At 42.3% G+C, this 27,827-nt stretch overlaps 1 protein-coding gene across 3 annotated transcripts in view; it reads left to right on the forward strand.

Annotated features, from left to right (window-relative positions):
• Window positions 1–27,827, forward strand: part of LOC140726443 (short transient receptor potential channel 3-like) — a 140,055-nt gene that overhangs the window by 102,249 nt on the left and 9,979 nt on the right. For all 3 annotated transcript variants that reach the window (XM_073042850.1, XM_073042851.1, XM_073042852.1), the window contains 4 exons: window positions 326–521; window positions 4,939–5,160; window positions 15,010–15,093; window positions 19,001–19,076. In XM_073042850.1, coding sequence (XP_072898951.1) covers window positions 326–521; window positions 4,939–5,160; window positions 15,010–15,093; window positions 19,001–19,076 — 578 coding nt within the window. The remainder of the gene's footprint in view (window positions 1–325; window positions 522–4,938; window positions 5,161–15,009; window positions 15,094–19,000; window positions 19,077–27,827) is intronic.

The raw sequence follows: 27,827 nt of genomic DNA on the forward strand, positions 1-27,827 counted from the left end.
GAATAACTGATAGGAAGAGAATAAGGACTTTAAAAATTAACTAAAATTGTGCTACATAAATGCAGGGATATTAGGACTAAAATGGAAATTGTACATCATTGATGCATGGAATAAAATGGGTGTTATAGAAGTAACTGAGATGCTCCTTTGAGTGATCAGAGAGGTAAGATTCAAGTCTTAGATTGTAGAGAAAAAATTGTAAATTTCTCATGCCTAGTATGCAGGTTAACAATTTTTTTCTGAACTTTGCAAGCTTAATTTTAATTATCATTAAAATATTTTGTTTCAATAGAACTGATTAATTTAAATCTGCTATATTTCTCAGAGTTGAAGAAAGTTTCAAGACACTATTCTGGTCCATCTTCGGTTTGTCTGAAGTTTCTTCTGTTGTCCTCAAATATGACCATAAATTCATTGAGAATATTGGATATGTCTTATATGGAATATACAATGTCACTATGGTGGTGGTTTTGCTCAACATGCTAATTGCCATGATCAATAGCTCATATCAGGAAATTGAGGTAAGATGTGACATCTACTTCAGAAGCTTAATTAATGTAAAAATATTGGTCTTTATTTCAATCACCCCATTTTGGGCAAAGTGGGTGTAAGTGAGTGAAAGGATGGATGGTCAGAGGGTTAAGGGAATCTGACAACCTCACATCAGCTCTGTATCCAGTTTCATGGCCTCTTGCATTTTCTCTGATGACAATTCAGTTCACACCAATGTTCTTAAGATTTCTTTACTTTTCCTAACTCTGGCTTCCCCTCTAGTTGCAGGTCTAAATGTTGAAAGACCCCAAATCTGAAGCATTGATTCTGCTTCTCCCCTTGTTTGTTACTGCTTGACCTGCTCAGAACTTCCAGCATTCAGTGTTCACTAGGGGATGGTCCCCAAGCTTGGTGTAGCCCAGTGGCTGATCCAAGGGTGGATCTTCCTTCCTCCTTGTTAATTTGATCTTTTGGTTCATCTTTTGCACCAGGTGAATGATGAATATCCTTTCAGATGCTCTGGAGAATTTTTTGACCACCTCCTAAATCTCTGTATCCTTCCTGAACTCCAATCCAGTGCTTATCCTGATCTCCATCAAGTCAAGTTTATTGTCATTTCGACCATAAACTGCTGGTACAGTACACAGTTCCTCCCGGACCTGCACAATTCCTATGCACCCTTTCTGGTTGCTGAGTTGAGGCCTCTGTCACTTTCAGTCTGACTATTTACCAAATCTCAGGAAGATTTAGCCCGACAATATTTTGTATGCCCTCCATTTAGTATAATAGGGCCTCCGTGTCCTTGATTTTTCCAGGTACTCAGGATGGTTTGATCTTTAGCGGCACCCTCTACATTCCCCTGTTAGTACCCATGGTTTTCTGAACCTCATTCCTGAAGCCAGTATTTGTGATAGCATATCTAAAGCAAAATGGACCGAATATCCAAAGCTCCTGCACCTTGTCCTGTCTCGTCATGTACTCCTCCTCAATGGGCATTGCAATCTAACTTCATTCAACAATGTGTATTAGTTTTCAGCTTCGGAAAAACACCCTCTATTGCATTTCTATCATTGTTCATGGACTATCTTGGTGAAATTGCACTTTTGTGCCAAATTACATTAAATTGTTTCTCTTGTTGGACTTTCAGAACTGAACTAACTCTTCTGATCTTATCCAAATGCATTTCAGTTACAGCAATCTTGATCAACAGCTCCAGCTTTGTTAATGTTGAGTGTTATGTTTTGTAACTTCAAAAACTAATCCAAAGAAAAACACAGGACCAGGGAAATGTGTGTCTACTCGGTTTTCACTTTAGTGAGGCACGCACTTTTGAAGTGGTGACATAATGACGTATGCCTTTCACATAGTCTTACATATAACTCAAAATGAATTATGTGAACAACAAAGAATGCATAATCAAACCATACTGTACATTTACTATATTACTCAAATATTACTGAAATATTAAATTCACAGCACACCTCCCTGCTTTGGTATAAACTCCAACTCAATATAGAATGCTTCACAACTGAAATATGTAACGTATTGATCTCTAGTCCCATACAGGCCTAGAGATTTAATTGGCGCGGAGGATTCCTTACTCTTGTGGGATAATGTCTTTCCAGACCAGGGAGATCACTCTGCTTGTCAGGAGAGACTTGAGGCAGTGAAACAATCTCAGGTTCTGGCACCTCCTCCATGGTGGTTGTAGGAATTGGCTCTGGGACTGCAGGAAGTGGTTCTGACTGCTTTGGACACCTTTCTTCATTCTTCTCTGAAACACTCCTGGCATCTTCTGGAGGTGTTGGCATCCCGACCAGTGTGTGGCAAGCTACTGAGTTTGTTGATCTATCCCAGGACACCAGACAGGCTTTGAGTCAAGGTTTAGTTCTCAGCTTGGATGGTACAGCAACTCTCAATCCCCATATAAAGCAACTCCTGTCAAGGGCAAGTTCATTTTGTCACTGGTAAAAATGATAGAACTGGATTTTTCTGCTGCACATTCCAGCTACTTTGGGTGGTCATGTAGACCTGAGAAAGAATGGAGTCATTTCTGGTTTCCCTTTTGGTCATCTCTGCCATAACAGGGAGACTTCCAATTTGCATTAGAGAGAAAGTATCCTCTTTTGTAAATTTTTCAGGTATTTCCTTTTCCAAGAGTAAACTGGACAATCCGTCAACATTTCCATGATTAGTTGTCGTCTTGAATTCAATCTTGTAATTGTGTCCTCCAAGAAACAGAGCCCATCTTTGCTGCTGTCGTTAGTGGAACATCCTTCGCTGGGTTGAAAATAGACACTTGTGCCTGAGGATCAGTGAGGAGGGTAAACCTTCTCCTATACAGGTACGGGTTGAAACATCTCACACCCCAAACCAGACTCGAGGCCTCTCTGTCAACCTGGGCATCATTTTTCTCTTCAGCAGTAAGGGAACGGGATACAAAAATGATGGACCATACCATTCACTTCCATCACTCATAACATGTGATACAACTACATCGAACGTATTCCATAAGGCAAGGCGTCACAGGCAAGTTTCACTGGATGTTGTGGATTATAATGTGTGAATACAGTGTCGAATGTCACCATTTCCCTTACATTTCTGTAAGCTACCTCACACTGCTTTGTCCATTGTCTTTTCTTCCCGATCTGTAATCATGATTTCAAGGGTTGGAGCACAGTAGCCAGGTTTGGCACGGAACCTGATATAGTAATTGACAAATCTTAAAAAGGACACAACTGTGACACATCCTTTGGCCTTACAACATCCACCACTGCTTGAATTTTCTCAGCGCACTTGTATAATCATTGTGCATCAACGGAGTGGCCACAGTAAGTGATTCTTGGCTTAAAGAATTCACAGTTGTTGCATTGTGCTCTGAGTCCATAACCTTCTGATCTCATTCACACTGTCCTGAGAGTTTGGAGATGTTCCTTGTCATCCCTACCAGTAACAATGATGCCATCCAGCTAACATTGAGTACCTGGACAGTCTTGTGGCACCTGGTCCATAGCTTTCTGCCAAAGTACAGGTGCAGGTGCTACTCCAAAAATAAGCCTATTATAGTGATAAAGCCCTTTGTGTGTGCTTATGCTGAGAAACACTTTGGACTCTTCTTCTATCTCCATCTGTATGTCATTTATGTTCTTTTATATATAACCCAGAGTGAATTATATAAACAATAGAGAATGCTTTACCAAGCAATATATTGACCATACTACTCAAATATTACTAAAATATTAATGAAACAGGCTCAAAATCACGTGCTTTCTAGCAATCACAATCTGATGCAAACCAGCCAAAATAACGGTTCCATGGGGAAATCAAAGGGCCAGTGTCAATAAGGCAGAACTGGCCATTCTGAGATGATCAGAGGAGGTGGAGTGGTGGTGGTAGAGAGCGCCATGATGGTTCAAAGAGAGTTGGAACAATGAGTGAATGGTGTGATGCCAATCTAAAGGCTGGAGCAACAATGATCAAGAGCACAGTGTGGTCATGTGGTGGCAGCTGCGATAGGTGAGAGCAGGTTGTGATGCATAGGTGGTCGATTGAAGGGATCAAATTATCTCTGAGAAGCTAGGTGGTGAAAATCAGTGTGGCAAAATTTCATCAGGGAAGCAATGGCGATAGGCTGTGGTAACTTCGTGAGAAACAGAGTGCTGATGGTCAATCAAAGTGATCGGGTTGGATGGAGCGAAAAGGGTCAGCGATTGAGGGTGATGACAATAGCGGAGGGGGTCGCTAACCTGGAGTCCACAAACGCCTCAGTTAATGGTAGGATCCTATGGCTCAAAAAAGGTGGGGAACCCCTGCAATAGAGGAAGGGAAGCCAGATGAAAAGGTGGTCTTTGAGAGAGCAATGGTGGATATTCAAACGGACCAAATGCAAAACAGGGAAGGATGATGATCAAGGAGGAGGGTGGGATGGTAGTTTTTATGGTGAGAAGGGTGATGGCGATCAGGAACTATAAATACAAATAGAAAAGCAATTGCTGGAGTGGGGAGGAACCGGGTGTAATCCAGGGACAACTCAGTGATGTTTGGTACTGCACCACTAGTGGAGGACATGGAAGTGTAGTGATGAGAGAAGAGTGGTGCTGAACTGCAGGGCATCGCTAGTTAGGGGAGCAGTTCTGGAGGCATAGGTGCTGATTGAATGGGAAACTAAACATATGGAAGGAGGAACAATGATTAGATAGATGGGTATGGGATAGCATTTGTATGGGGAACAGTGGTGAGTAGCTATTTTTATCAGGTAAGGTTGGAGATAAATCCTTGGGATAGGGGGTCATCATTCAAAACAACAGTAACAATTTTACTTTTGAATCATAATTATTTACTTCCAAAGGCCAAATGGACTTAAAAGCAATTAAATTTTGCTGAGTCTGGTCTTGGCATTCTTGTTAACATAAAATAGTTCATGCAATTTATTCATCTCACCCTTAGGATGATGCAGATGTGGAATGGAAGTTTGCCCGTTCAAAGCTGTGGATGTTCTACTTTGACCATGGGAAAACACTGCCCCCTCCATTCAGTCTTGTGCCTACTCCAAAGTCATGCATCAATTTGATAGTAAGAATCAAAAACTGTCTCCTTGGCCTGTTCAAATGCAGAAGGAAAAGACTGAAGAAAGACATAGAAATTGGAATGATGAATTCCAAGTCCAGGGTATGTATTTAAAACATTATAAGTACTTTGTTTTATGTAGCAACGTTTCCTTTATGGCTAATGAAGCACTTTAAAAGCACAGAAAATACATGAACAGCAATAAAATAATGATCATGTCATCTGCTTTCTAGTTACTGATTAGATGTTTAAATGTCAGTCTGGGTAACGGGAGAACACCACAGTCCTTTATATAATCTTTTACATCCATCCAAAAGGGTTTCTGGTATTATGTCCTAGTAGCATATCTGTCAATGTTGCTTGCTGTGCCTTGAGTTTGCGGTGATAATGCCATAAATGGACTTGAACTCAAAATTGCCTGATTCAGATATGAGAGTGCTACCACAAATCAATTTCATAATGACAATTACAGTAAAGTAACAGAGCAGAAACTTCCTGTAACAAACATAATTAATTTAGAAATGACCTCAAAGAGTGGAAACCTGCAGAAACCAAAATAGAAACAAGCACAAATTCTACACAATCCTGAAAGGAATTACAAAACATGTTGTTTAATGAAGGATTATTTAGTGTTGGAATAATGTACCAGTATCTCTTCAATGGATTTATCTTTATCTCAAAGATTCCCTGCGGTGGGAAGGGGAGAAATCAGTTCTGCTGTGCATTTCCTTGCATCTACACTGACATAAGCCTGGAAGTAGATTGTCGGATTGTCTGACCTAATGACTATTCATCAGCTGATGTAGGTTAGGCAACTCACTATACAACTTTAATTAATCAAAGTTTTCACTTTATTGACTCCACAAAAACACTAACATAACTATGTTGAATCCTTGCCAACAACTTAAAACATAAATTCGACTCTGTCGTCTGTACCAATACTCACTCAGACCACTTCTCCAATTTATAACACTGAAATAGAGTATCTCCTGTTGGCTAGATGATTGATCTGTTTTCTCACAGCCCCTGGCATGGTGGTTCTCCTTTGCAATAGTCAGTCTCCAGTGTTCTTGCCACTTTGCATTTGAAGCCCTTCATTCTTGTAGACTTTCCTTATCAGTTCAAATGTTACATTTCAATCTCATTGGCTTGAGGTCTTCTGTCTGACCTGATGCACCATCAATAACTCACGCCGAGACTTAGGTAGTGAGATATCGGCTTTTATTGACTGAAGAACAACACTACATCCTGGGGAAAATGAGGGAGAGCAGCAGGCCACAGTCGCCTTTATACAGGGGTCTGTGGGAGGAGCCACAGGGGTAGTCAGCAGGGTCTTGGGAGGAGCCACAGGAGCAGTCAGACAGGTATATCTAGTTCACCACATGACCTGTGTTGAATTCCTATTGGATGTAATCAAGGATTACACAACTTTGTGCCTTAGGTGACTTTTTTTGTTCTATTCGACTCCATTTTAAAGCAGTCAATTCAGGACACCGAGACACTGGGCCGAGAAAACAAGATTATTTCTGCAAAGCTGCTATTGTACACAATAAGCAGATGATCTGAGCATGACCTCAGGTTTAGCAGCTCAATAGCAGAAACTCCTTGTAACTAAGTTCAATTGCTCTGATTAAATTATCCCAGAGCAAGAATCAGCTTAGCAGACAGTTCACAAAATGGAAGTTACAAAGCAACTTCTCAAAATGGCAACCTCCATTCCTTCAAGCGCATGGCAAAAACAAAGACATCAGTGTGTCTGCGTCCACTGTCCTTGCCTCTTTTGATGTTTTCTTCCATATTTTAATTCCTTCATGGTCAATACTGTGCAAAGACAAGAAAAGGAGGGAGAATGAGAAAGATGTCTAATAATATGACAGAAAATTATTTTGATTTCTTCATTATTTATTGTGTGATGATATAGCTTAATCATCTTAAAGTCACCAAAGGCCAAGTCCTGATTTTATTTTATATTCAAGACTAGGAAAACCTGATGAGACAGAAAATTAGAGAAAGATATATTTCAGTTTCATTTTCTGCCATGAACATTACTGAATTTACATGAAGCTATAGTTCTATTCCTTGACATACCAGGGATACCAGAAAAGCCCTATGCTAAATGGAGTTTAGAAAAAGGAAAAGGGATCTCATTGACACATAAGGTTCTGGGAAGGATTAACAGGGCAGATGCCAAGAAGTATTTTTTCAGACTGGAGAATCTCAGACTAATGGTCTAAAATTTCTACAAGTATTTGGATAGACGGGCACTTATTAGGGAGAGTCAACATGGCTTTGTGCGTGGTAGGTCATGTTTAACCAATCTATTAGAGTTTTTTGAGGAGGTTACCAGGAAACTGGATGAAGGGAAGGCAGTGAATGTTGTCTACATGGACTTCAGTAAGGCCTTTGAAAAGGTTCCGCATGGGAGGTTAGTTAGGAAGATTCAGTCACTCGCTATACATGGAGAGGTAGTAAATTGGATAAGACATTGGCTCAATGGGAGAAACCTGAGAGTGGTAGTGGAGGCCTGTGACTAGTAGTGTGCCACAGGGATCAGTGCTGGGTCCATTGTTATTTGTCATCAATATCAATGATCTGGATGATAATGTGGCAAATTGGATCAGCAAATTTGCTGATGATACAAAGATTGGAGGTGTAGTGGACAGTGAGGAAGGTTTTCAAAGCTTGCAGAGGGATTTGGACCAGCTGGAAAAATGGGCTGAAAAATGGCAGATGGAGTTTAATGCAGACAAGTGTGAAGTATTGCACTTTGGAAGGACAAACCAAGGTAGAACATACAAGGTAAATGGTAGGACACTGAGGAGTGCAGTAGAATAGAGGGATCCTGGGATACAGATACATAATTCCCTAAGAGTGGTGTCACAGGTAGATAGGGTCATAAAGAGAGCTTTTGGTACATTGGTCTTTATAAATCAAAGTATAGAGTATAAGAGTTGGAATGTTATGGTGAGGTTGTATAAGATATTTGTGAGGCTGAATTTGGAGTATTGTGTGCAGTTTTGGTCACCGAATTACAGGAAGGATATTAATAATTTTGAAAGAGTGCAGAGAAGGTTTACAAGGATGTTGCCAGGACTTGAGAAACTGAGTTACAGAGAAAGGTTGAATACGTTAGGACTTTATTCCCTGGAGCGTAGAAGAATGAGGGGAGATTTGATGGAGGTATATAAAATTATGATGGGTATAGATAGAGTGAATGCAAGCAGGGTTTTTCCACTGAGGCTAGGGGAGAAAAAAACCAGAGGACATGGGTTAAGGGTGAAGGGGGAAAAGTTTAAAGGGAACATTGGGGGGAGGCTAGTACACACAGAGAGTGGTGGGAGTGTGGAATGAGCTGCCAGGTGAAGTGGTAAATGCAGGCTCACTTTTAACATTTAAGAAAACCTTGGACAGGTACATGGATGAGAGGTGTATGGAGGGATATGGTCCAGGTGCAGGTCAGTGGGACTAGGCAAAAAAATGGTTCGGCACAGCCAAGAAGGGCCAAAAGGCCTGTTTTCTGTGTTGTAATGTTCTATGGTTCGATGGTTATATTTCAGGATAAGAATTTGGCTATTTAAGACTAAACTATTCAGAATTCTGCATCCAGAGGCTTGTAAATATGGTATTTCTTGTCCTCTGCTTAAGGATGTGGTTGCTCAGTCAATGCGTATATTCAGAATATTGATAGATCTTTTGTTACTAAGGGAATTAGGAGATATCTACAAATGTTTGTAGATTTAAGCAGAAAAGTGAATGAGGTGCAAGATCAGCTATGATCTCATTGGTTAGTACTTTATTTTATTTTTGCATTCCTAGGCGAGAGTATAGTGCATGTACGAATTGAGCTACAGGTAGTCCCCGAGTTATGAACATCCGACCTTACGGACAACTCATACTTATGAACCAAGGAAGGAAAACGCCGTCCCGCCCATTTTAAATCAGATCGCGATGCCATCCGCCATTTTAAGTCGTTGCCGTTGACACTGTGTTGAGTTGTGTAACTTTGTATTTGGCTTAAATTTTTCTTAGTAAGATTCACCCTCACCCACCCGCCCCCCGTTCCAGTCGGCTGGTGGCGCAGTGAGATTAGTGCCGGGCTCGAGAACAGAGTTTCCCAAGTTCGATCCAATGACAGACCGCTCCCGTGCTGGGTTGGTTGTCGATCCAGTGACTCCCGTACCATCCGTGCCGGGTTGATGTTGAGCTCGCAACTCAACATCGTAAAAAAAAACTCTGCCACCCTTCCAGTTTAAATTCCCACGCGGAATATTGTGGAGGATCAAATACCCAAACCCAGCACAACCCCCACTTGTCCCATTTAACCTGTCTCAGTGCGGTGGTCCTTAGGACCCGGCAGAGGTCAGGGAGTCACTGCCTGCAGTGTTTCTGTTCCATTGATGGGAAGCGATCACGATTGAAAATAAAGTGGAGATTGATGCACCATCAATAACTCACGCTGAGACTTAGGAAGCGAGATATCGGCTTTTATTGACTGGAAGAATAAACAACACTACATCCTGGGGAAAATGAGGGAGAGCAGCAGCCCACAGTCGCCTTTATACAGGGGTCTGTGGGAGGAGCCACAGGAGCAGTCAGACAGGTATATCTAGTTCACCACATTCACCCCCCCTTTGTTTAAAAAAAATCCCCAAGTATATTTACAGGTTAAGTCTATCAGGTGGTCGAATCGTTCGCTGCGATCTACGTAGCCTCCGGCTGCAATTGCACAGGTGCCGGAGGTGGTGATGGCACAGGTGCCGGAGGTGGTGTTTGCACCGGAGGCGGAGAGTGGGTTGGTTCTGTCCCAACTGGAGGTGTCAGGGATCCCTCGCGTGTGTGCGAGGTCCCCGGAATAGACGCGTACGAGATGCCCGGTACATGAGCGTCGTGAGGAGTCTGGGTGTGGCACGGTGTGTGCGGTGTCACCTCGGGTACAAGGGTTCATAGTTAACCGTGGAATGTTTGGGGTAGTGGTCTGCTGCTCCGGCGGGCGCCAGGTCGCGGACAGAGACCGTGTCCTCTCGCCCAATCAGGCAAGACCACGTATGCATACTGGGGATTAGCATGCAGGAGGTGAAACCCTTTACGCCCAGAACGCTTAGATTTGGACCCCCAAGACCCGTGAGGATTCCCGACAGTGAGTGGTGGGAGGGGCCCGTCATATGCCATAGTCACACTTTTGAGATGGCTCTGGAAGTCGAGCCCCAACAGCACAGGTGCGCACAGTCGAGGCATGACCAGGAACGCAAAGTTCCGATACTCTGTGGCCCTGCACCACCAATGTCGCTACACAACCCACCCGGATGTCCTGTGGAATGCGACCCAGAAGCCAAGGTGATCTTCTGACGTGCCGGCCGTGTCACGAGTCCACAGCGTTGCACTGTGGCCGGGTCAATAAAACTCTCAGTGCTGCCCCATGTCAAACAGGGCAGCTAGTCCTGTGCCCCCTCCACCAGGATGTCCATCATCGACCTTGCGAGCTGGTGCGGAGCGCTTTTGGGCGTAAAACGGTTTCCATGTTTTTAACTTCCAGTCAATAAAATTGATGCACCATCAATAACTCACGCTGAGACTTAGGAAGCGAGATATCGGCTTTTATTGACTGGAAGAATAAACAACACTACATCCTGGGGAAAATGAGGGAGAGCAGCAGCCCACAGTCGCCTTTATACAGGGGTCTGTGGGAGGAGCCACAGGAGCAGTCAGCAGGGGTCTGTGGGAGGAGCCACAGGAGCAGTCAGCAGGGTCTGTGGGAGGAGCCACAGGAGCAGTCAGCAGGGTCTGTGGGAGGAGCCACAGGAGCAGTCAGCAGGGTCCTGTGGGAGGGACCACAGGAGCAGTCAGACATGGGTGTCTGTGGGAGGAGCCACAGGAGCAGTCAGACAGGGGGTCTGTGGGAGGAGCCACAGGAGCAGTACAGCAGGGTCTGTGGGAGGAGCCACAGGAGCAGTCAGCGGGGGGGGGTCTGTGGGAGGAGCCACAGGAGCATTCAGCAGGGGTCTGTGGGAGGAGCCACAGGAGCAGTCAGACAGGTATATCTAGTTCACCACAGAGATAATAAAGCGATCGGAAAGAGGTGAAACGCCATTGGTCATTAGAAAAGCGTTAGGCTACAGTTGGTCAACGATTGGAACAATTTTTAAAGGATAAATGATAAAGTGAGAATAATGGAGCATGTGAAAGGCCCTGCCCCGATGAAAGCTACAATTATTACTAGGCAACGCAGTGGTTTAATTATTGGAATACATACGTTTCTTAAGTGTTTTATATGCATAGAAAGGTAAAATATATATATTATTAAGACAAACGTTTGACTCACAGATGATAAATAATACCGGATGTACTTGTTCTGACTTACGTACAAATCTGACTTAAAGATGGACTCAGGAACAGAACTCGTTCGTAGCCCGGGGACTGCCTGTATTTTGGTTTTTCCTTCTCTATAGTAGTTCACTTGCTACAGCAAGTTCTTCCCATTTGATAAGCATTCCTCAAAGTAATGAATGCAGACGTGTCTTAAAAAGTTGCATGAACACCCAATCATTACTTCAGCTTAATATGGGGACTATTAGGAGAAGTGATATGCTTCAAAGTAACAAATGGTATGTAGAAGATAAGAACTCTCTTGGGAGACATACCACATGGCCTTAGTACTCCCCACTAACAGTAATTCACTAATAACATAACAGATTTACAAAAATAAACACAACAACCAATGTGCAAACAAAACTTGTGCCATAAACTACCAGGTGGGTGGCTAGTTTTCTGCTGGTGTCTGGTAGATACTTTTTATATTTTGCTTATTAATATCTGCAGACATTCCATGTTAAAATCCATGGCATCATATTCGTCTTAGAAAAACTATGCATACAGAGCTTTGTAGAAAATTGCTGGGCTTCTTTCAATTGAGCCAAGCATATGAAGCTTTACATTGGCACCTAGTCACCCATTCATTAAGCTGTTTGCTGCTCCAGTACAAATTTGTGTAGTGAATAGAATTGCATGAGATATGTTATCTCACCAAGGAGATTCATTTGTATGAATGAGCTACTGAAGTTGAGTTCCTTTTCTTTGCTGCAGATTAATGTGAAAATTCATAAACATGTTCAAATTATGAAAAGCTTTAATGTTTATTAAATAGAAACTACTTGCACCAGCAAGAGGATTGGATACCAGTAAGTGCAGATTTGATTCAAAGATTTATTATCAAAGTACAAATGCAGCACATAATCCGGAGATTTTTCATGACATCGATGAAACAAAGAAAACACTGGAAGCTATTCAAAGAAAAACATAAAATCCTTTCACCCCAACACCCCTCCCAGCGTAAAAAAAGACAAATTATGCAAACGGCAAAAAAGGGGAAAAAAATGAACAAAAAATACAGAATATAAACCACAAAATTGGAAGAGTCTAGGTATATTCCATTCAGTTCAATCTAGTGCTGAGTTGTTCTTTATCTGCAGGGCCACCCTTATCAGAATCGCTCAAAATAGCAACAAAAGGGAGTGACCAGAAACCAGAAACACATCATAACAGGAACTACAGAGACCAGTCCACAAACCACATCAATTAAACCTTGCCCAAGACCCAGGACTCCAGTACAATCCTACAGCAGCACTGAGTGAGAAGGTGAGGGAGGGGACCATTCCAATGCAGGGACCTTTCTCTGTGAGCAGCGAGTGAGAGAGAGAGAGAGTCTGTCACACACAGACACCTTACTCCAGATACAGTGAGTGAAAGGCTGGTAGACAGTGCCTGAACACTCGCTCGCCTTCCACTCTCATCTCGGTGATTTCGATATTCCTCAATGCTTTAATTGGTGAAATCAGCGAGGAATGGAGTTGATTATTGGCTCACGCCCCACCTCTAGGCTTCTTGACCCACGAGGCCGCACGCTTCACTCAAAACTTCACCAAACAGTCTCAAAGGTTTCAGTTATCATCAAAGTATACATCTCTGAAATTCTTCCCACTTAGCCACAAACTAAGAAAAAATCAGCAGCATGATTATCAACCCACAAATCCCCCTCCCTGCACAATAATGGAGCAGACACATCGACTCCCAAATTCACCCTCCCCCACATGAGGAAAGATTGAGCAAAAAACACAGAATATAAAAAAAACTATAAGACTGATTTAAAAGGTGTCCATAGTCGAAGTCCATATCCAAATCGCAGAAAACCTTGGTAACATTCTCCGGGCACAACAGCAGCGCTCTCCCATGTCCAGCAGCAAAGCACCAGATCATTTAATCAGCCCAAAATCACACCACCAAAATGTAGATCACAGGCTCCAACAGTAGCAGAACCACATTTGAAAGGAAAAGAAGATGTAAAAGAAGTGAAAGTAATTGTTTTGTGAACTGTCTGGAGGATGTCATTCTTGGTCACGTTGTTTGCTGGTGCCGTCTTCTTCCAGAAGATCACTAGCTAGGATAAAACTTTATTCATAAATTAGTAATAACTCAAAATGCGCCCCAGAAAGAGTGGCGAAAACAACGTCAATAACATACCTCAGAAGTGAACTAGATTTACTTTCTTTTCATTTTCAGGATTGTTAATTCTGGTATTTATTGCTGATTTCTAATTGCTATTGAGAAGGTAGTAACCAGCCACTTTCTTAGATTACTGTAATACTTCTGGTGAAAGTATTCCCACTGTGTTGTGTGGGAGAGTGTTCCAGGATTTCGACCCAGTGACAACAAAGGAGCAGTGACGCATTTCTCACTCCGAGTGCTGTGTGACGGAAGGACAAACCTACTGGTGGTGTGAGTTCCTGCTTGATGTCACCATCCATCACTCTGCTGATCATAGAAAAGAAACTGGTTGGGTGTCAGCTGAGGATTTGTCCTGCTTCTTGTGGACAGGGCACAAACAGGTAATGTACTGCATTGCCCAGTGGTGGCCAGTGTGTGCCTGCACTGGAAGAGCGTGGCTGGAGGCTCAGCTGGCTTTCTGTATTACATCTGAGATGTTTCCTATCCCAATATTGTCAGTTCTTTCTCTTTATCATATTGAGTACAATGACTTACCTGAAGACCTGGCTTCTGTAATGGTATGGATCTTACAAAGGAGCTGAGGTTGATCATCCACTCCACTGGGATGAAAATGGTTCTGCCTTCATTATCAATGATATGGATGTGTTTTTTGAGCCGTCTCCTCCCATTGCTTTTTAATTGTCTACCACATTCATGGCAAGATTGCTGAACTTTGATTTTTTCCATTGGCTGTGACATCACTCTGTTACACAGAGGCTTCGTTGCTTAGCACATACACATGGTTGTGTTGCAGCTTTGCCAGGGCCTGTACCCACTTCTAAACAGGCATAGTGCAGTGTACACCTAGGTTTGCTGCCTTCTTCAATGAAACTATGGCATTCTCCAGCATGTTTGCAAGAGAATAAAGATTGCTGTGGAATGTACTTCCACTGCAATTTGATAGTCTGCGAGTTTTGAGCTGCCATACCTTTCTATGTCTAATCTATCAAACATAATAATAACACCACACAGTAAAATTGCAGATGACTTGGGGATGAAGATGGGACTCTGTCTAAGACCGTAAGCCTGGTTACTCCAGCCAACATTATGATGGCCAGATGCATTGGCAGTTTGGAGCATGATGTAGATTTGTTTAGGAAGGTTCATCCCTGGTGCTGGCTTGCATGCTGTAGGCACTATCTCAATCTGGCAGCTATGTTACCGACCCACTACTGGTGAAGGATAGTGACATCTCTATCCAAAGAAGGCACCGTGCCCTTGCTACTTTTGGTACTTATTCCAAGAATTATTCAGCATTGTGAAGCATTTGTCCATCAGCTGAGGTAGGGCAGGAGGTGGTCATCTCCCCTGGTGAACTCTGCCAAAAAGCTGCACAGTTGCAGTGGGATGATAGGACTCATTTTGTGCTGTATCATTCTGTGAATTGAAGGTTTTTTTTGTTGTTTTTCTCAGCTAAATCTATTTGCACAGTCTAATCTAAGGATTTCAGAAACCCAAAGTTTCAACAGCATTATAAACCAGCCGACTAGATATCAGGTAAGTGCTATTTGTGAATATTTTTTACTTGTCAAAATCAGTTGAATGGATGTCAGCTGCTATTGTCGCGATTAATTTATTTTTATTCATAAAAGCTTTATTCCATTCAGTTTGTCGACTTTGAGAAAGATATCTCATCATCTGTAATTAGACTGCAAGCTCACGGAAAAAAAACATTTTTGCAATTTCGTGCAAATATCTTCGCGTGACTAAATTATGAATGACTTTTTCAACAGAAAGATGTCCAATTAATTTGGATGGATCTTGCTTTTTCACATGAGTTGGCCTAATATGTTTATCATACAGCAACATACTAACAATTTGTTATATAACCTCACTGATATGCAGACCTATAGCCCTCAAAGAATGTCAGCAACTGAACGGCCAAAACCAAAATCCCTGTTCTTCCTTAAAAGACTAGAGGGATGAAAAAAGGCATGGAGGTCTACCAGATTGTACACAATAATTGATGCTCTGCTAAATTGCTAGGGATTTCACAGGTACGATTTCACCATGACAATCAAATTTCGATTCATGAATTAAAAACAAAATGAAAAGCCTCCATATAGCAATACAGATTATTGTACAAGCAAGCGTTTGAAAGTGTCAGAGTGAGTCATACCCTTCTTGATGATGTTTTCACGAACATTAGCCAGAACCCTTCCTATCATTACTTCCAAATCATGGGCACTTCATTCTAATGTTGATCTCCTGGAGGTCTTAGAACATGACAGCACAGAAACAGGACCCCAGCCCCTTCTTGGAGTCTTAGAACATGACAGCACAGAAACAGGACCCCAGCCCTTCTGGTTCCTGATGAACTATTAATCTGCCAAGACCCATCAATCTGCACCCAGACTGTAGCCTTCTATACCTTCCCATCCATGTGCCCATCCAAATTTCCCTCAAATGTTGAAATTGAACCTGCATCCACCATTTCTTATGACAGCTCATTTCACTCTCTTTATTCTGTGAGTGAAGAAGGTTCCCCCTCATGTTCCCCTGAAACATTTTACCTTTTACCCTTAACCTATGACCTCCATTTCTAGTCTCACCCAGCCTCAGTGGAAAAGCCTGCTTGCATTTACTCCTCATAATTCTGTATACCTCTATGAAACTTCCCCTCATTCTCTACACTCTAAGAAATAAAGTCCCATACTATTGAACCTTTCCCTATTACACAGGTCCTAATGTCCTGGCAAATTCATTGTAAATTGTCTCTGCACTCGTTCAATCTTATTGATATATTTACCGGAGGTAGGTGACCAGAAGATGGCGCCAGCAACCAGTGGCGACATTTTTCAGACAACTCACAAAGCTCTAGATATACTTCTGAATGTGATCTTTGCCGTCTGCAGCCCGTAATTTCATTCTAAATACGTACTTTTGACCCGACTAAATGATCCAGCGCTTTTGCAACCTCCTGGGGGTTTAGGCGAACAGAACTCTCAAGAGCCATCGCTGGGGGTGGACACTATGTTGAGGCTGGATAGTGGAAGACAAGCACATGGTCAGCTCCATTACTCTACATTGATTAAAGCATTCAGCTAGATTAAAATTGTTGAGTACTAGAGCAGAAAAGAAACAGGTGATCGGCAATGGCTGACTGTGTTTGACCAGTCACCCTCTCTTCTCGTTACTACTGTCAGGTGGGAGGGGAAGGAGTTTCGGGTCCCACACCACCAGACTCAGCAGCTGTTGTTGCCCTGTGGTCATTGGTCTCCTGGATAGGCTTCACTCGCCTCGTGTTGTCTGTCACCCGGCCTGTAGTCTGTGGCCATCGGTCTCCTGGACGGGCTTCACTCGCCTCGTGTTGACTGTCACCCGGCCTGTAGTCTGTGGCCATCGGTCTCCTGGACGGGCTTCACTCGCCTCGTGTTGACTGTCACCCGGCCTGTAGTCTGTGGCCATCGGTCTCCTGGACGGGCTTCACTCGCCTCGTGTTGACTGTCACCCGGCCTGTAGTCTGTGGCCATCGGTCTCCTGGACGGGCTTCACTCGCCTCGTGTTGACTGTCACCCGGCCTGTAGTCTGTGGCCATCGGTCTCCTGGACGGGCTTCACTCGCCTCGTGTTGACTGTCACCCGGCCTGTAGTCTGTGGCCATCGGTCTCCTGGACGGGCTTCACTCGCCTCGTGTTGACTGTCACCTGGCCTGTAGTCTGTGGCCATCGGTCTCCTGGACGGGCTTCACTCGCCTCGTGTTGACTGTCACCCGGCCTGTAGTCTGTGGCCATCGGTCTCCTGGACGGGCTTCACTCGCCTCGTGTTGACTGTCACCCGGCCTGTAGTCTGTGGCCATCGGTCTCCCGGACAGGCTTCACTCGCCGCAGTGCTGACTAGGCTCCACAGCTGTGGACTCACTTTCAGCGACTCTGCAGTTCACGTTCCACAGGATTTTGTTTACTTCTTTTATGTGGCGGTCTTGTTTTGTGTGTTTTTTTAGTGAATTCTGTTGTGTTTCTTTGTTTTCTGAGTGCCTGCAAGACAGTGAATCTCAACGTGGCATATGATATACATACTTTGATAATAGATTTGAACTTTGAACTACAAGCAATACTCCAAATTAGGCCTCGCCAACAAGTTCAACGTAACATCCCATCGCTGTACTCAATACCTTGATTTATGAAGGCCAATGTGCCAAACCCTCTCTTGATGACCTCATCCATCAATGACGCCACTTTTAAAGAATTATGAATACTCCCCAATGCCATTAGGCTTTACAATTCAACTGCCAGGACTTAAGAACTTTTTTTTTTTTTTTTTTTTTTAAAAGCTATTATAAATGCTTTTTGAGTTAGTGATTTAGATGCATATCATATTATTACTGAGTTAAGTATTGTATGTAATGAGTTTTTGCTACAACAAGTGTATGGGACATTGGAAAAAAAATGTTGAATTTCCCCATGGGGATGAATAAAGTATCTATCTATCTATCTATCTATCTATCTATCTATTCCCAGATTCCTCTATTCTACTACACTCTTCAGTGCTCTACCATTCGCTGTACAAGTTCTGCCCTGGTTTGTCCTCCCAGAAGCCAATACGGTCATGGGGAAAATGTACAGACTCCTGATAGACAGCGGTGAGAGTTGAACCCCAACTGCTGATTGGCGGCACAGTAAAATGTTGTGCTAACCACTACATTACTGTTCCACATCTCTTCATTAACAGTGTCCTGCTATGGAGATTTCATCATTAAACTGTGTCTTCCTGTACCTCTGTGTATAGAGGATTTCCCTCTCCAGCAACCCTAATTTGTTGAGAATATACAGTACCTGAAAGTCATGGCATCATCTCATATCCCTGGTGTGGCTTGACTTGATGCAACTGTGGTGAACTACATATACCTGTCTGACTGCTCCTGTGGCTCCTCCCACAGACCCTGCTGACTGCTCCTGTGGCTCCTCCCACAGACCCCTGTATAAAGGCGACTGTGGGCTGCTGCTCTCCCTCATTTTCCCCAGGATGTAGTGCTGTTTATTCTTCCAGTCAATAAAAGCCGATATCTCGCTTCCTAAGTCTCAGCGTGAGTTATTGATGGTGCATCAGCAACCTCCTCAAAGATTATGTAAATGTTTCCAATGGTTGAAAGCAATGATCAATTTCCTTTGAAAGAGGAATAGTTTCAACTGGTGCAGGCTAAACTCCAGTCCTGAAATTACACTTTACTTAATTTACGTGGTGGAGTTGAGTGGAAGGTGAAAGCATGTGAATGAAGTCTATGCATGAATCTCAGATCAAACTGGCTCATATGAATTACTATTTCAACATAATACATTTTCTTCTTAGCTTTCTATAACCAAGTTAAGCATAATTATTATACAATGATTTTCATTTTAAGCAGTAATTTTTTCAGAAATATTCTTTGATATTCTTCTTTTATTAATTTTGTTTGTCTTTCTTAGCAAATAATGAAGCGACTGATTAAACGGTATGTCTTGAAAGCACAAGTTGATAAAGAAAACGATGAGGTTAATGAAGGTAAGGACCAGTAACGTTCAGAAAGATTATTGAACAAAATGTAACTAGGATCTAGTTTCCCTTTGAACTTTGTTTTTGAAGTTCATATTTTGCTGTAAAATTCTCCTCTTTCTGATCTGTTGCCTACACAAAGCAGTGTCGAGAACTGTATATTGACACCCTCAGCAGGCTCAACCATTTGGGATTTGGCTACTTTTAGAAAACCTTTTATGAAAAGTAATGGTGGAATTAATGACGCATACCTTTGTTAATCAACAATCATTCAGCAAGTTCCAGCGAATAGTACACACCAGTGTAACAATTAGCGCACCGTTTTACAGCAGCACTTACAGTAAGATCGGGGTTCAACTCCAGCACTGACTGTAAGGTGTTTGTATGTTTTCCCTGTGACAGTGTGGATTTCCTCCAGTTTCTCTGCTTTCCCACCATGTTCCAAAGACATATGGTTAGGATTGGTGAGATGTGGCAGAGTACATTATTGCCAGAAGCATGGCAACAATTGTGCAGCATATTTCCCACTGATCGATTTGAGACAAATGACGCATTTCACATGTGACAAATAAAGCCTATTTTTAATCTTTAAAAAAAACCAAACAAGCTGTAAATCTTCTTAATTTGCTGATCTATCATTTTTCAGCCGTAAGCAATAACTCCCACCCAACCTCCCTGTTGTTTTTATTAATTGATTGAGTCTTACCAATAATTACCTATGAAATAAATTTAAGGTTCTGATACCAGGAACAGTTCAAGTTGTTGAGACACATAACTATATGTAATACATCCTTCTTTAGTAATTTCTGAATCTCTGTAACTTTTCTTTTTATAAATCATCTCTGTTTTTTCTCGGTCCCTTAATTCAGTCTTTCTCTTGCTCATTTTATTCCACCTAATTTGTCACAGCTTCTTTCTCTGTCTGCTTCCTTCCCAATTTATAATTATCAGTGCTTAAGGAGGTAAATAATTCACTAAAATTCAAAATTCCAGTAAATGAAAGATTCAAATTGTATTTGAAGTAAAGGATACAGGAAATTGTCTACTTAATGACATGCACTCTAAGATTTACCTAATTTTAGTAAGGCTACAGACCTGAGGTGTGCTGAGTTAGACTTTAAACTTGTGTTGCAGTGGCTGCACTGAGAAGTGACAAAAACAGTGAACTTCAACCAACAATTCAGTCTGGCCTTGCCTAGCAGTCAAAGATGTCAAACATTTTTATATTGTTTCTAACACATGTAGGTCCTGGCTTCTTGTCTTGCAGAAATGGGTAACCCACATAGTCACAGGGAGCACATGCAAAACTCCACACAGGAGCATCCAAGCTAGGCATCTGGAGCACCAGCTATTGTGTCACTGTGTCACCCACACTATTAAAACTTAGGCAAAGAGTCAAACATTTAAAAATACTCTTTAAATAAATATGACACTTAAAAGCACGTAAATAAATTCAATTTTCTAAAAAGTGTTCATAATACTGCTACTTCTCTGAATTCTTTGCTGCCATTTTGCACCACTGAAATTAATAAACAAATGGTTTCCATTAGGTCAGGTCTGATCTGGAGCAAGATGTATATTGGTGATTGGTGACTGCAACTCCTACAACTTTATGTTCCCATAGTGTTCTCAATGCTCAATATCCAGTAGGACATGTACAGTGAAACATACTGCAAGCAGTCTCCACCATCTTTGGGACTTCCCTGTATTTGTGGAAATCCTGAAATTGTAGTTAGCTCGGTAGTGGAATGTTAGAAGTTACCTGGGTAATTACTGATATTTCATTGTAAAACTCAAACCTACATTTGTGCACAACAAGCAGGACACAAGGAACTAAAGTCAATCACTAGGGCTCCCACTCCTGATTGCTAGACAACAATTGCAAAGCATGCTTATTCCATGTTTGGACTTGACTCCAGCTTTGCTAGGTTGAAGAACTTCCCAACACGACAACCTAAAGGCTGAGCAACACATACAAAATGCTGGAGAGCCTCAGCAGGTCAGACGGCATCTACGGACGGAAATAAATAGTCAACATTTCAGGCCGAGACCCTTCATCAGGTCCTGTCTTACATTCATTTCTTGTCATCCCATTATAGGAAGGGTATGGAGGCTTTGGAGAGAGTGCAAAAGAAATTTACCGGAATGCTGCTTGGGTTAGAGAGCATTTCTATAAAAAGCTGGTTAAACTCGGGATTTCTCTGAGCGGCTGAAGCTGAGGGGAGATCTGATACAGTTTTATAAGATTATGAGAGGCAGAGTTAGAGTAGACAGAATAGTAGGTCTATATGATTATGAGAGGCTAGATAGAGACGCAGTAGCCTAGCAGTTAGTATATTACTTGCAAGTACCAGTGATCCAGGTTCAATTCCCACTGCTGTCCGTAGGGAGGACGTATGTTCTCTTCCTGACTGCATTGGCTTCTGCCGGGTGCTCCAGCTTCCTCCCACATCCCAAGGATGTACAGGTTAGTAAAGGTTTAGTATGTTGCTGGGCGTGCTTTATTGACAGCAGGAGCATGGCAACACTTGTGGGCTGGCCCCAGCACGTCATTGACACAAACAGTGCACTTCACTGTGTGTTTCAAAGTTTTGATATAAGTGTGACAAATAAAGCTGACGTTTCAGATTGGTAAACTTTAGATAGCTGGCATCTTTTCTCCCAGGGTTGAAGTACCTAATACCAGCGGGCATGTATTTAAGGTGAGAAAGGGTAAGTTCAAAGGAGATGTGTGGGGCAAGTTTTTGTTTATACTGAGAGCGGTGGATGTTTGCACTGTGCTACCCGGGCAGGTGACGGTGAAGGTAAATGTGATAGTTATGTTCGAAAGGCCCTTAGACAGACACATGAATGTGAAGAAGATGGAAGGATCTGAACAACGTGTAGACAGAAGAATTAGTTTAGTTGGGCATTGATTACTAATTAGTTTGGAAGAATGTTACAGGCTGAAGGGCCTTTTTCAGTGCTGTACCATTGTAGGATCTATGATTTGTGCTCTATGTGCTGCATATTCATTGAGAAAGTGCTGGAGTCCTGCTCCTACCTGTCTGGATTCCGAACAGATGTAGAATGTGCCAGGTCTGAACATCACAGCTCCTCACAGCTTTAGCTAAGTGCCGACACTGCTGTCATGATCCTATAAATAAGGCTCATTTTGTGGCAAATCAATGTCACATCGTTGTAAGGAGGACAGCATCTTAAAATAGAACACAGTTTAGCTGGATTTAAAGGCTCATTCCAGGGCATCCAGGAAGTATCTGGATGAGTTTCCCAGCTATCTTTGGAGTTCTGCCCAGTCTAATGTGCTCTCAATAAGCTCTGTTAAACTTGTGCCTGGTGAGAGCAGGTGTAGGGCACAATCTGGCCCAATTAAAGATGTGGGTATCCTAAAAGAGAAGACCAATTGACCTCACACGCATCAACTACAGAGGTTATGAAATGTATGGCCGAAAGGATTATGAGTTATTTGTTCCTGTTACTGTCTTATCAAGGCGTCAGGACACCCTCTTCTGCAGAACACCATTTCAACTACAGTCTCCGATCCACATGGACAGGTCTGATCAATCACATGCAACATTGTTATCCATAGACTCCAGAACTTTTGAGAAAACAGATATTAAGCCAATGGTCTACAAAGCCTTTCTTTAAGTATTGGAGTAACCTACCATTATTCCAGTCTCAAAGAACTCTTCCCATAATCAGAGAACTTTGTAAAATTATAGTTAAGGCATCTACAATATTCTCAACTACTTTGTCGAGAAAGAGTTAAATAGGAATCAGCTAGACATGAGGACTTTAATGTATTATTTTATTCACCATTCTTACCTTGCTTAAAGTTAATACCAACAGGTCCTGATTTCTGATTTAATGTTAGTTTTCTTATGACGTCTGGTGCTCCATGCCACTGTAACAAACCATTGGAAAGTGATCACTAAACATCTTTGCCATTCTCTGTCTTTCTCCAAAATAATGCCATTATCCAATTTAAGTTGTGCTGGCTATTTTAGTATAATATTATTATAATAAATTTGCTATTATTTTATGATAGCATGCAAGTTTGTGGAGCAGGAGATGTGGCAAGATTTGGAGACAGAACTTTATGGACTTTACACACCAATTTTATAAAGCTAACTGGGCCTGTTGGGACTTGTCTGAGGAGCAGGAGATTGATTGGGTTATTATTAACTTAGCAAAGCTCAACAAAAAAAGTTGGGTATAAACTGAGAAGACATTGTGGGAGTGAGCATTTTATAGAGTGGGAGGTTTTGGCTCAACAGGCTTCAGCGAGAACAGCCAGATGCTAAGGGTGTTCAGTCATTTGGAATAATTTGTTCAATTGTAGAATTTAAGCTTAAGAAGTTAGAGCCAAAGGTATAGCAAATTAGGTAAAAAGAGGCAGGTGGAATAGTAGTTAATGCTAGGAGGATTATGGCTAAAGGTGATGAACTTAGAGCATGGATCAGTACATGGAACTACGATGTTGTGGCCATTACAGAGACTTGGTTGAGAGAGGAACAGGAATAGGTGCTTAATGTCCCAGTGTATTGATGTTTTAGGAAAGATAGGGAGGTAGGTAAAAGAGTGGGGTGGATTTGCACAACAATCAGGGACAATATCATAGCTGCACTTAGAGGGGATATTATGGAGGACTCATCCATTCAGTCTGTATGTATAAAACTCAAAAGGAGGAAGATTGTAATCACTCTGATAGGATTGTACTACCAACCCTCCAATAGGCATTGGGACATTGAGGAACAGGTATACAAGCAGATTAAGGAAAGATGTAAAAATGATAGGGTTGTTCTCATGGGAGACTTCAAATTCCCTCAAATAAACTGGAACCTTCTGAGCACAAGAGATTTGAGTGGGACAGTATTTGTTTGGTGCACAGGGGAAAGTTTCTTAAATCAATATGTCGATGGTCCAACAAGTCGAGGAGCTGTGCTGGACATGGTGCTAGATAATGAGGCTGGCCAAATGATTGACCTTTCAGTGGATGAGCAGTTAGACAACAGTGACCACAATTCCTTACATTTAAAGATAGATAAAGATAAGGACCTTGCGGGAGAGTATTAAACTGAAGCAGGGCAGATTACAAGAGCATTAGGCAGGAACTAGGGAGAGTTGATTGGGAATAGCTATTTTTGGACAGGTCCACATCCAACATGTGGAGGGTGTTTCAAGACCAGCTGCACAGAGTACAGGACAGGTGTGTTCCAGTCAGAAGGAAGGACAAGGGTGGGAAGGTGAGAGAACCTTGCATGTCGAAGGAGGTGTTGAATTTAGTCTAGAAGAAAAAGGAAAAGTATGTAAACCTCAGGAAGCTAAAATCAAACAGAGCCCTGGAGAATTATAAAGAAGCCAGAAAAGAACTCAAGAAGGGAATTAGGAAAGCCAAGGGATGGTGGGGGGGGGGGGGGCGTGAAAAGTCCTTGGCTAGTGGGATTAAAGAGAATCCCAAGGCATTGTGTACATACATCAAGAGCAAGAGGATAACTGGGGAATGGGTGGGATCACTCAAGGCTAATGGGAGGATCATTTGTTTGAATGCAAAGGATGTGTGAGGTCCTTAATGAGAACTTTATATCAATATTTAACGAGGAGAAGGATGTGGAGGATAGGGAAATCAGTGCTGAGAGGATTAAAATGCTACAGCACTTCGAGGTAAAGGAGGAGATCATGTTGGGTCTCTTAAAGAGCATTAAAATGGTTAAGTCCCCAGGACTTGATGGGTTATACCCCAGGTTATTGAGAGAGGCAAGAATATTTAACTGAGACCTCTGTGTTTATGATGCATATAACTGACCTGGATGAAAATGTAAATGGGTGGATTACTAAATTTGCAGATGATATGAATATCAATGGGGTTGTGAATAGCATAGAAATATAACCAAAGAATATAGTGGAAAATTACAAACCCCATTTCCAGAAAAGTTGGGATGTTTTCCAAAATGCAATAAAAACAAAGATCTGTGATATGTTAATTCACGTGAACCTTTATTTAACTGACAAAAGTACAAAAAAAGATTTTCAATAGTTTTACTGACCAACTTAATTGTATTTTGTAAATATACACAAATTTAGAATTTGATGGCTGCAACGCACTCAACAAAAGTTGGGACAGAGTTAAAATAAGATTGAAAAGTGCACAGAATATTCAAGTAACACCGGTTTGGAAGACTCCACATTAAGCAGGCTAATTGGTAGCAGGTGAGGTATCATGACTGGGTATAAAAGTAGCGTCCATCAAAGGCTCAGTCTTTGCAAGCAAGGATGGGTCGTGGCTCACCCCTTTGTGCCAAAATTCGTGAGAGAATTGTTAGTCAGTTCAAAAGGAACATTTCTCAACGCAAGAGAATTTAGGTCTTTCAACATCTACAGTACATAATATTGTGAAAAGATTCAGAGAATTCAGAGACATCTCAGTGCGTAAAGGGCAAGGTTGGAAACCACTGTGGAATGCGCATGATCTTCGAGCCCTCAGGCAGCACTGCCTAAGAAACTGTCATGCTACTGTGACAATTATAGCCACCTGGGCTCGGGAGTACTTCGGAAAACCATTGTCACTTAACACAGTCCGTCGCTGCATCCAGAAATGCAACTTGAAACTGTATTACGCAAGGAGGAAGCCATACATCAACTCTATGCAGAAACGCTGGCGAGTTCTCTGGGCCCGAGCTCATCTCAGATGGACCAAAAGACTGTGGAACCGTGTGCTGTGGTCAGATGAGTCCACATTTCAGCTAGTTTTTGGAAAAAAATGGGCGTCAAGTTCTCCGTGCCAAAGATGAAAACGACCATCCTGATTGTTATCAGCAAAAGGTGCAAAAGCCAGCATCTGTGATGGTATGGGGGTGCATCAGTGCCCACGGCATGGGTGAGTTGCATGTATGTGAAGGTACCATTGACTCTGAGGCATATATTAGGATTTTAGAGAGACATATGTTGCCAATATGTTGCCTTATTTCAGCAGGACAATGCCAGATCACATTCTGCACGGGCTGCAACAGCGTGGCTTTGTCGACACAGAGTGCGTGTGCTTGACTGGCCTGCTGCCAGTCCAGATCTATCTCCTATTGAAAATGTATGGCGCATCATGAAGAGGAGAATCAGACAACGGAGACCATAGACCAGGGGTGTCAAACTCATTTTAGGTCACGGGCCGGATTATGCAAAATGCAGCTTCATGCGGGCCGGATCAGTCAGACGCGTGCAAACGTAGCTTTCGTTGCCTCCGTTTTTTCAGCCTGCTCTCATGTGTCTCAGTCTCTGCTATAACTACAAAGTGTTTCACTTTACAAATTCCGTTTCTTATGAAGAAGACTGCCGAGCAAGACTGCTGAATAAACACTAAAAACCCTGAAAACCTGGTACCTGAATAAACTCAGCATTAGCCATATCATACGCCATAGGCGCTTCGATTACTGGGGCCAGCTTTAATAGTAATTAGATATTATCTCGCGGGCCAAAGATAATTCCACCGCGGGCCGGATTTGGCCCACGGGCCTTGAGTTTGACATATATGCCATAGACTGTTGAGCAGCTGAAGTCTTATATGAAGCAAGAATGGACAAAATTTCCAGTTGCTAATCTACTACAATTAGTATCCTCAGTTCCAAAATGATTAAAAAGTGTTATTAAAAGGAAAGGTGATGTAACACAATGGTAATCATGCCTCTGTCCCAACTTTTGTTGAGTATGTTGCAGCCATCAAATTCTAAATTTGAGTATATTTACAAAATTGATGCACCATCAATAACTCTCTCTGAGACGTGAAGGTGAGATATCAGCTTTTATTGACTGGAAGAAAGAACAAGCAGTAGTTGACCACCATACTACATCCTAGAGACTGAGGGCCGGGCTCAGGCCTCAATCGCCTTTATACCGGGGTCTGTGGGAGGAGCCACGGTCAGTGGGAGGGGCCAAAGGAGCAGTCAGCAGGGGGCGTGTCCAGACAGGTATATGTAGTTCACCACAAAAATACAATTAAGTTGGTCAGTAAAACTATTGAAAATCTTTTCTTTGTACTTTTGTCAGTTAACTAAAGGTTCACGTGAATTAACATATCACAGATTTTAGTTTTTATTGCATTTTGGAAAATATCCCAACTTTTCTGGAAATGGGGTTTGTAGATCAGTTGCAGATATGGGCGGAGAAATGGCAGATGGAGTTTAACCCAACCAAATGTGAAGTGTTGCACCTCGGTAGGCCAAATGTGAAGAGACGGTACACTGTTAAGGGCAAGATCCTTAACAGTGTTGATGAGCAGAGAGATCTTGGGGTCCAAGTTCATAGCTACACAGGTTGATAGGGTGGTAAAGAAGGTTTAGGCATGCTTACTTTCTTTAAGCTCAGAAGTCAGGAACTTATGTTGCAACTTTATAAAACTCTGGTGTTGGCCATATCTGGACTGATACACACAAGAGGAAATCTGCAGGTACTGGAAATCCAAGCAACACACACAAAATGAACTCAGCAGACCAGGCAGCATCTGTGGAAAAGAGTAAACATCAACATTTCAGGCCAAGACCCTTCATCAGGACTAGAGAAAAGAGATGGGAAGTCAGAGTAAGAAGGTAGGAGGAGGGAAGGAAGAAACACAAGGTAGCGGGTGATAGGTGAAACTGAGAGAGGGGAGGGGTGGACTAAGGAACTGGGAAGTCAATTAATGAAAGAGGGGGGAATCTGATAGGAGAGGGCAGAAGGCCATGGAAGAAAGGGAAGAGGGAGGAGCACCAGAGGGAGGTGATGGGCAAGTAA

Source organism: Hemitrygon akajei, chromosome 4 (genome assembly GCF_048418815.1).
Source record: "Hemitrygon akajei chromosome 4, sHemAka1.3, whole genome shotgun sequence".
Taxonomy (NCBI): domain Eukaryota; kingdom Metazoa; phylum Chordata; class Chondrichthyes; order Myliobatiformes; family Dasyatidae; genus Hemitrygon; species Hemitrygon akajei.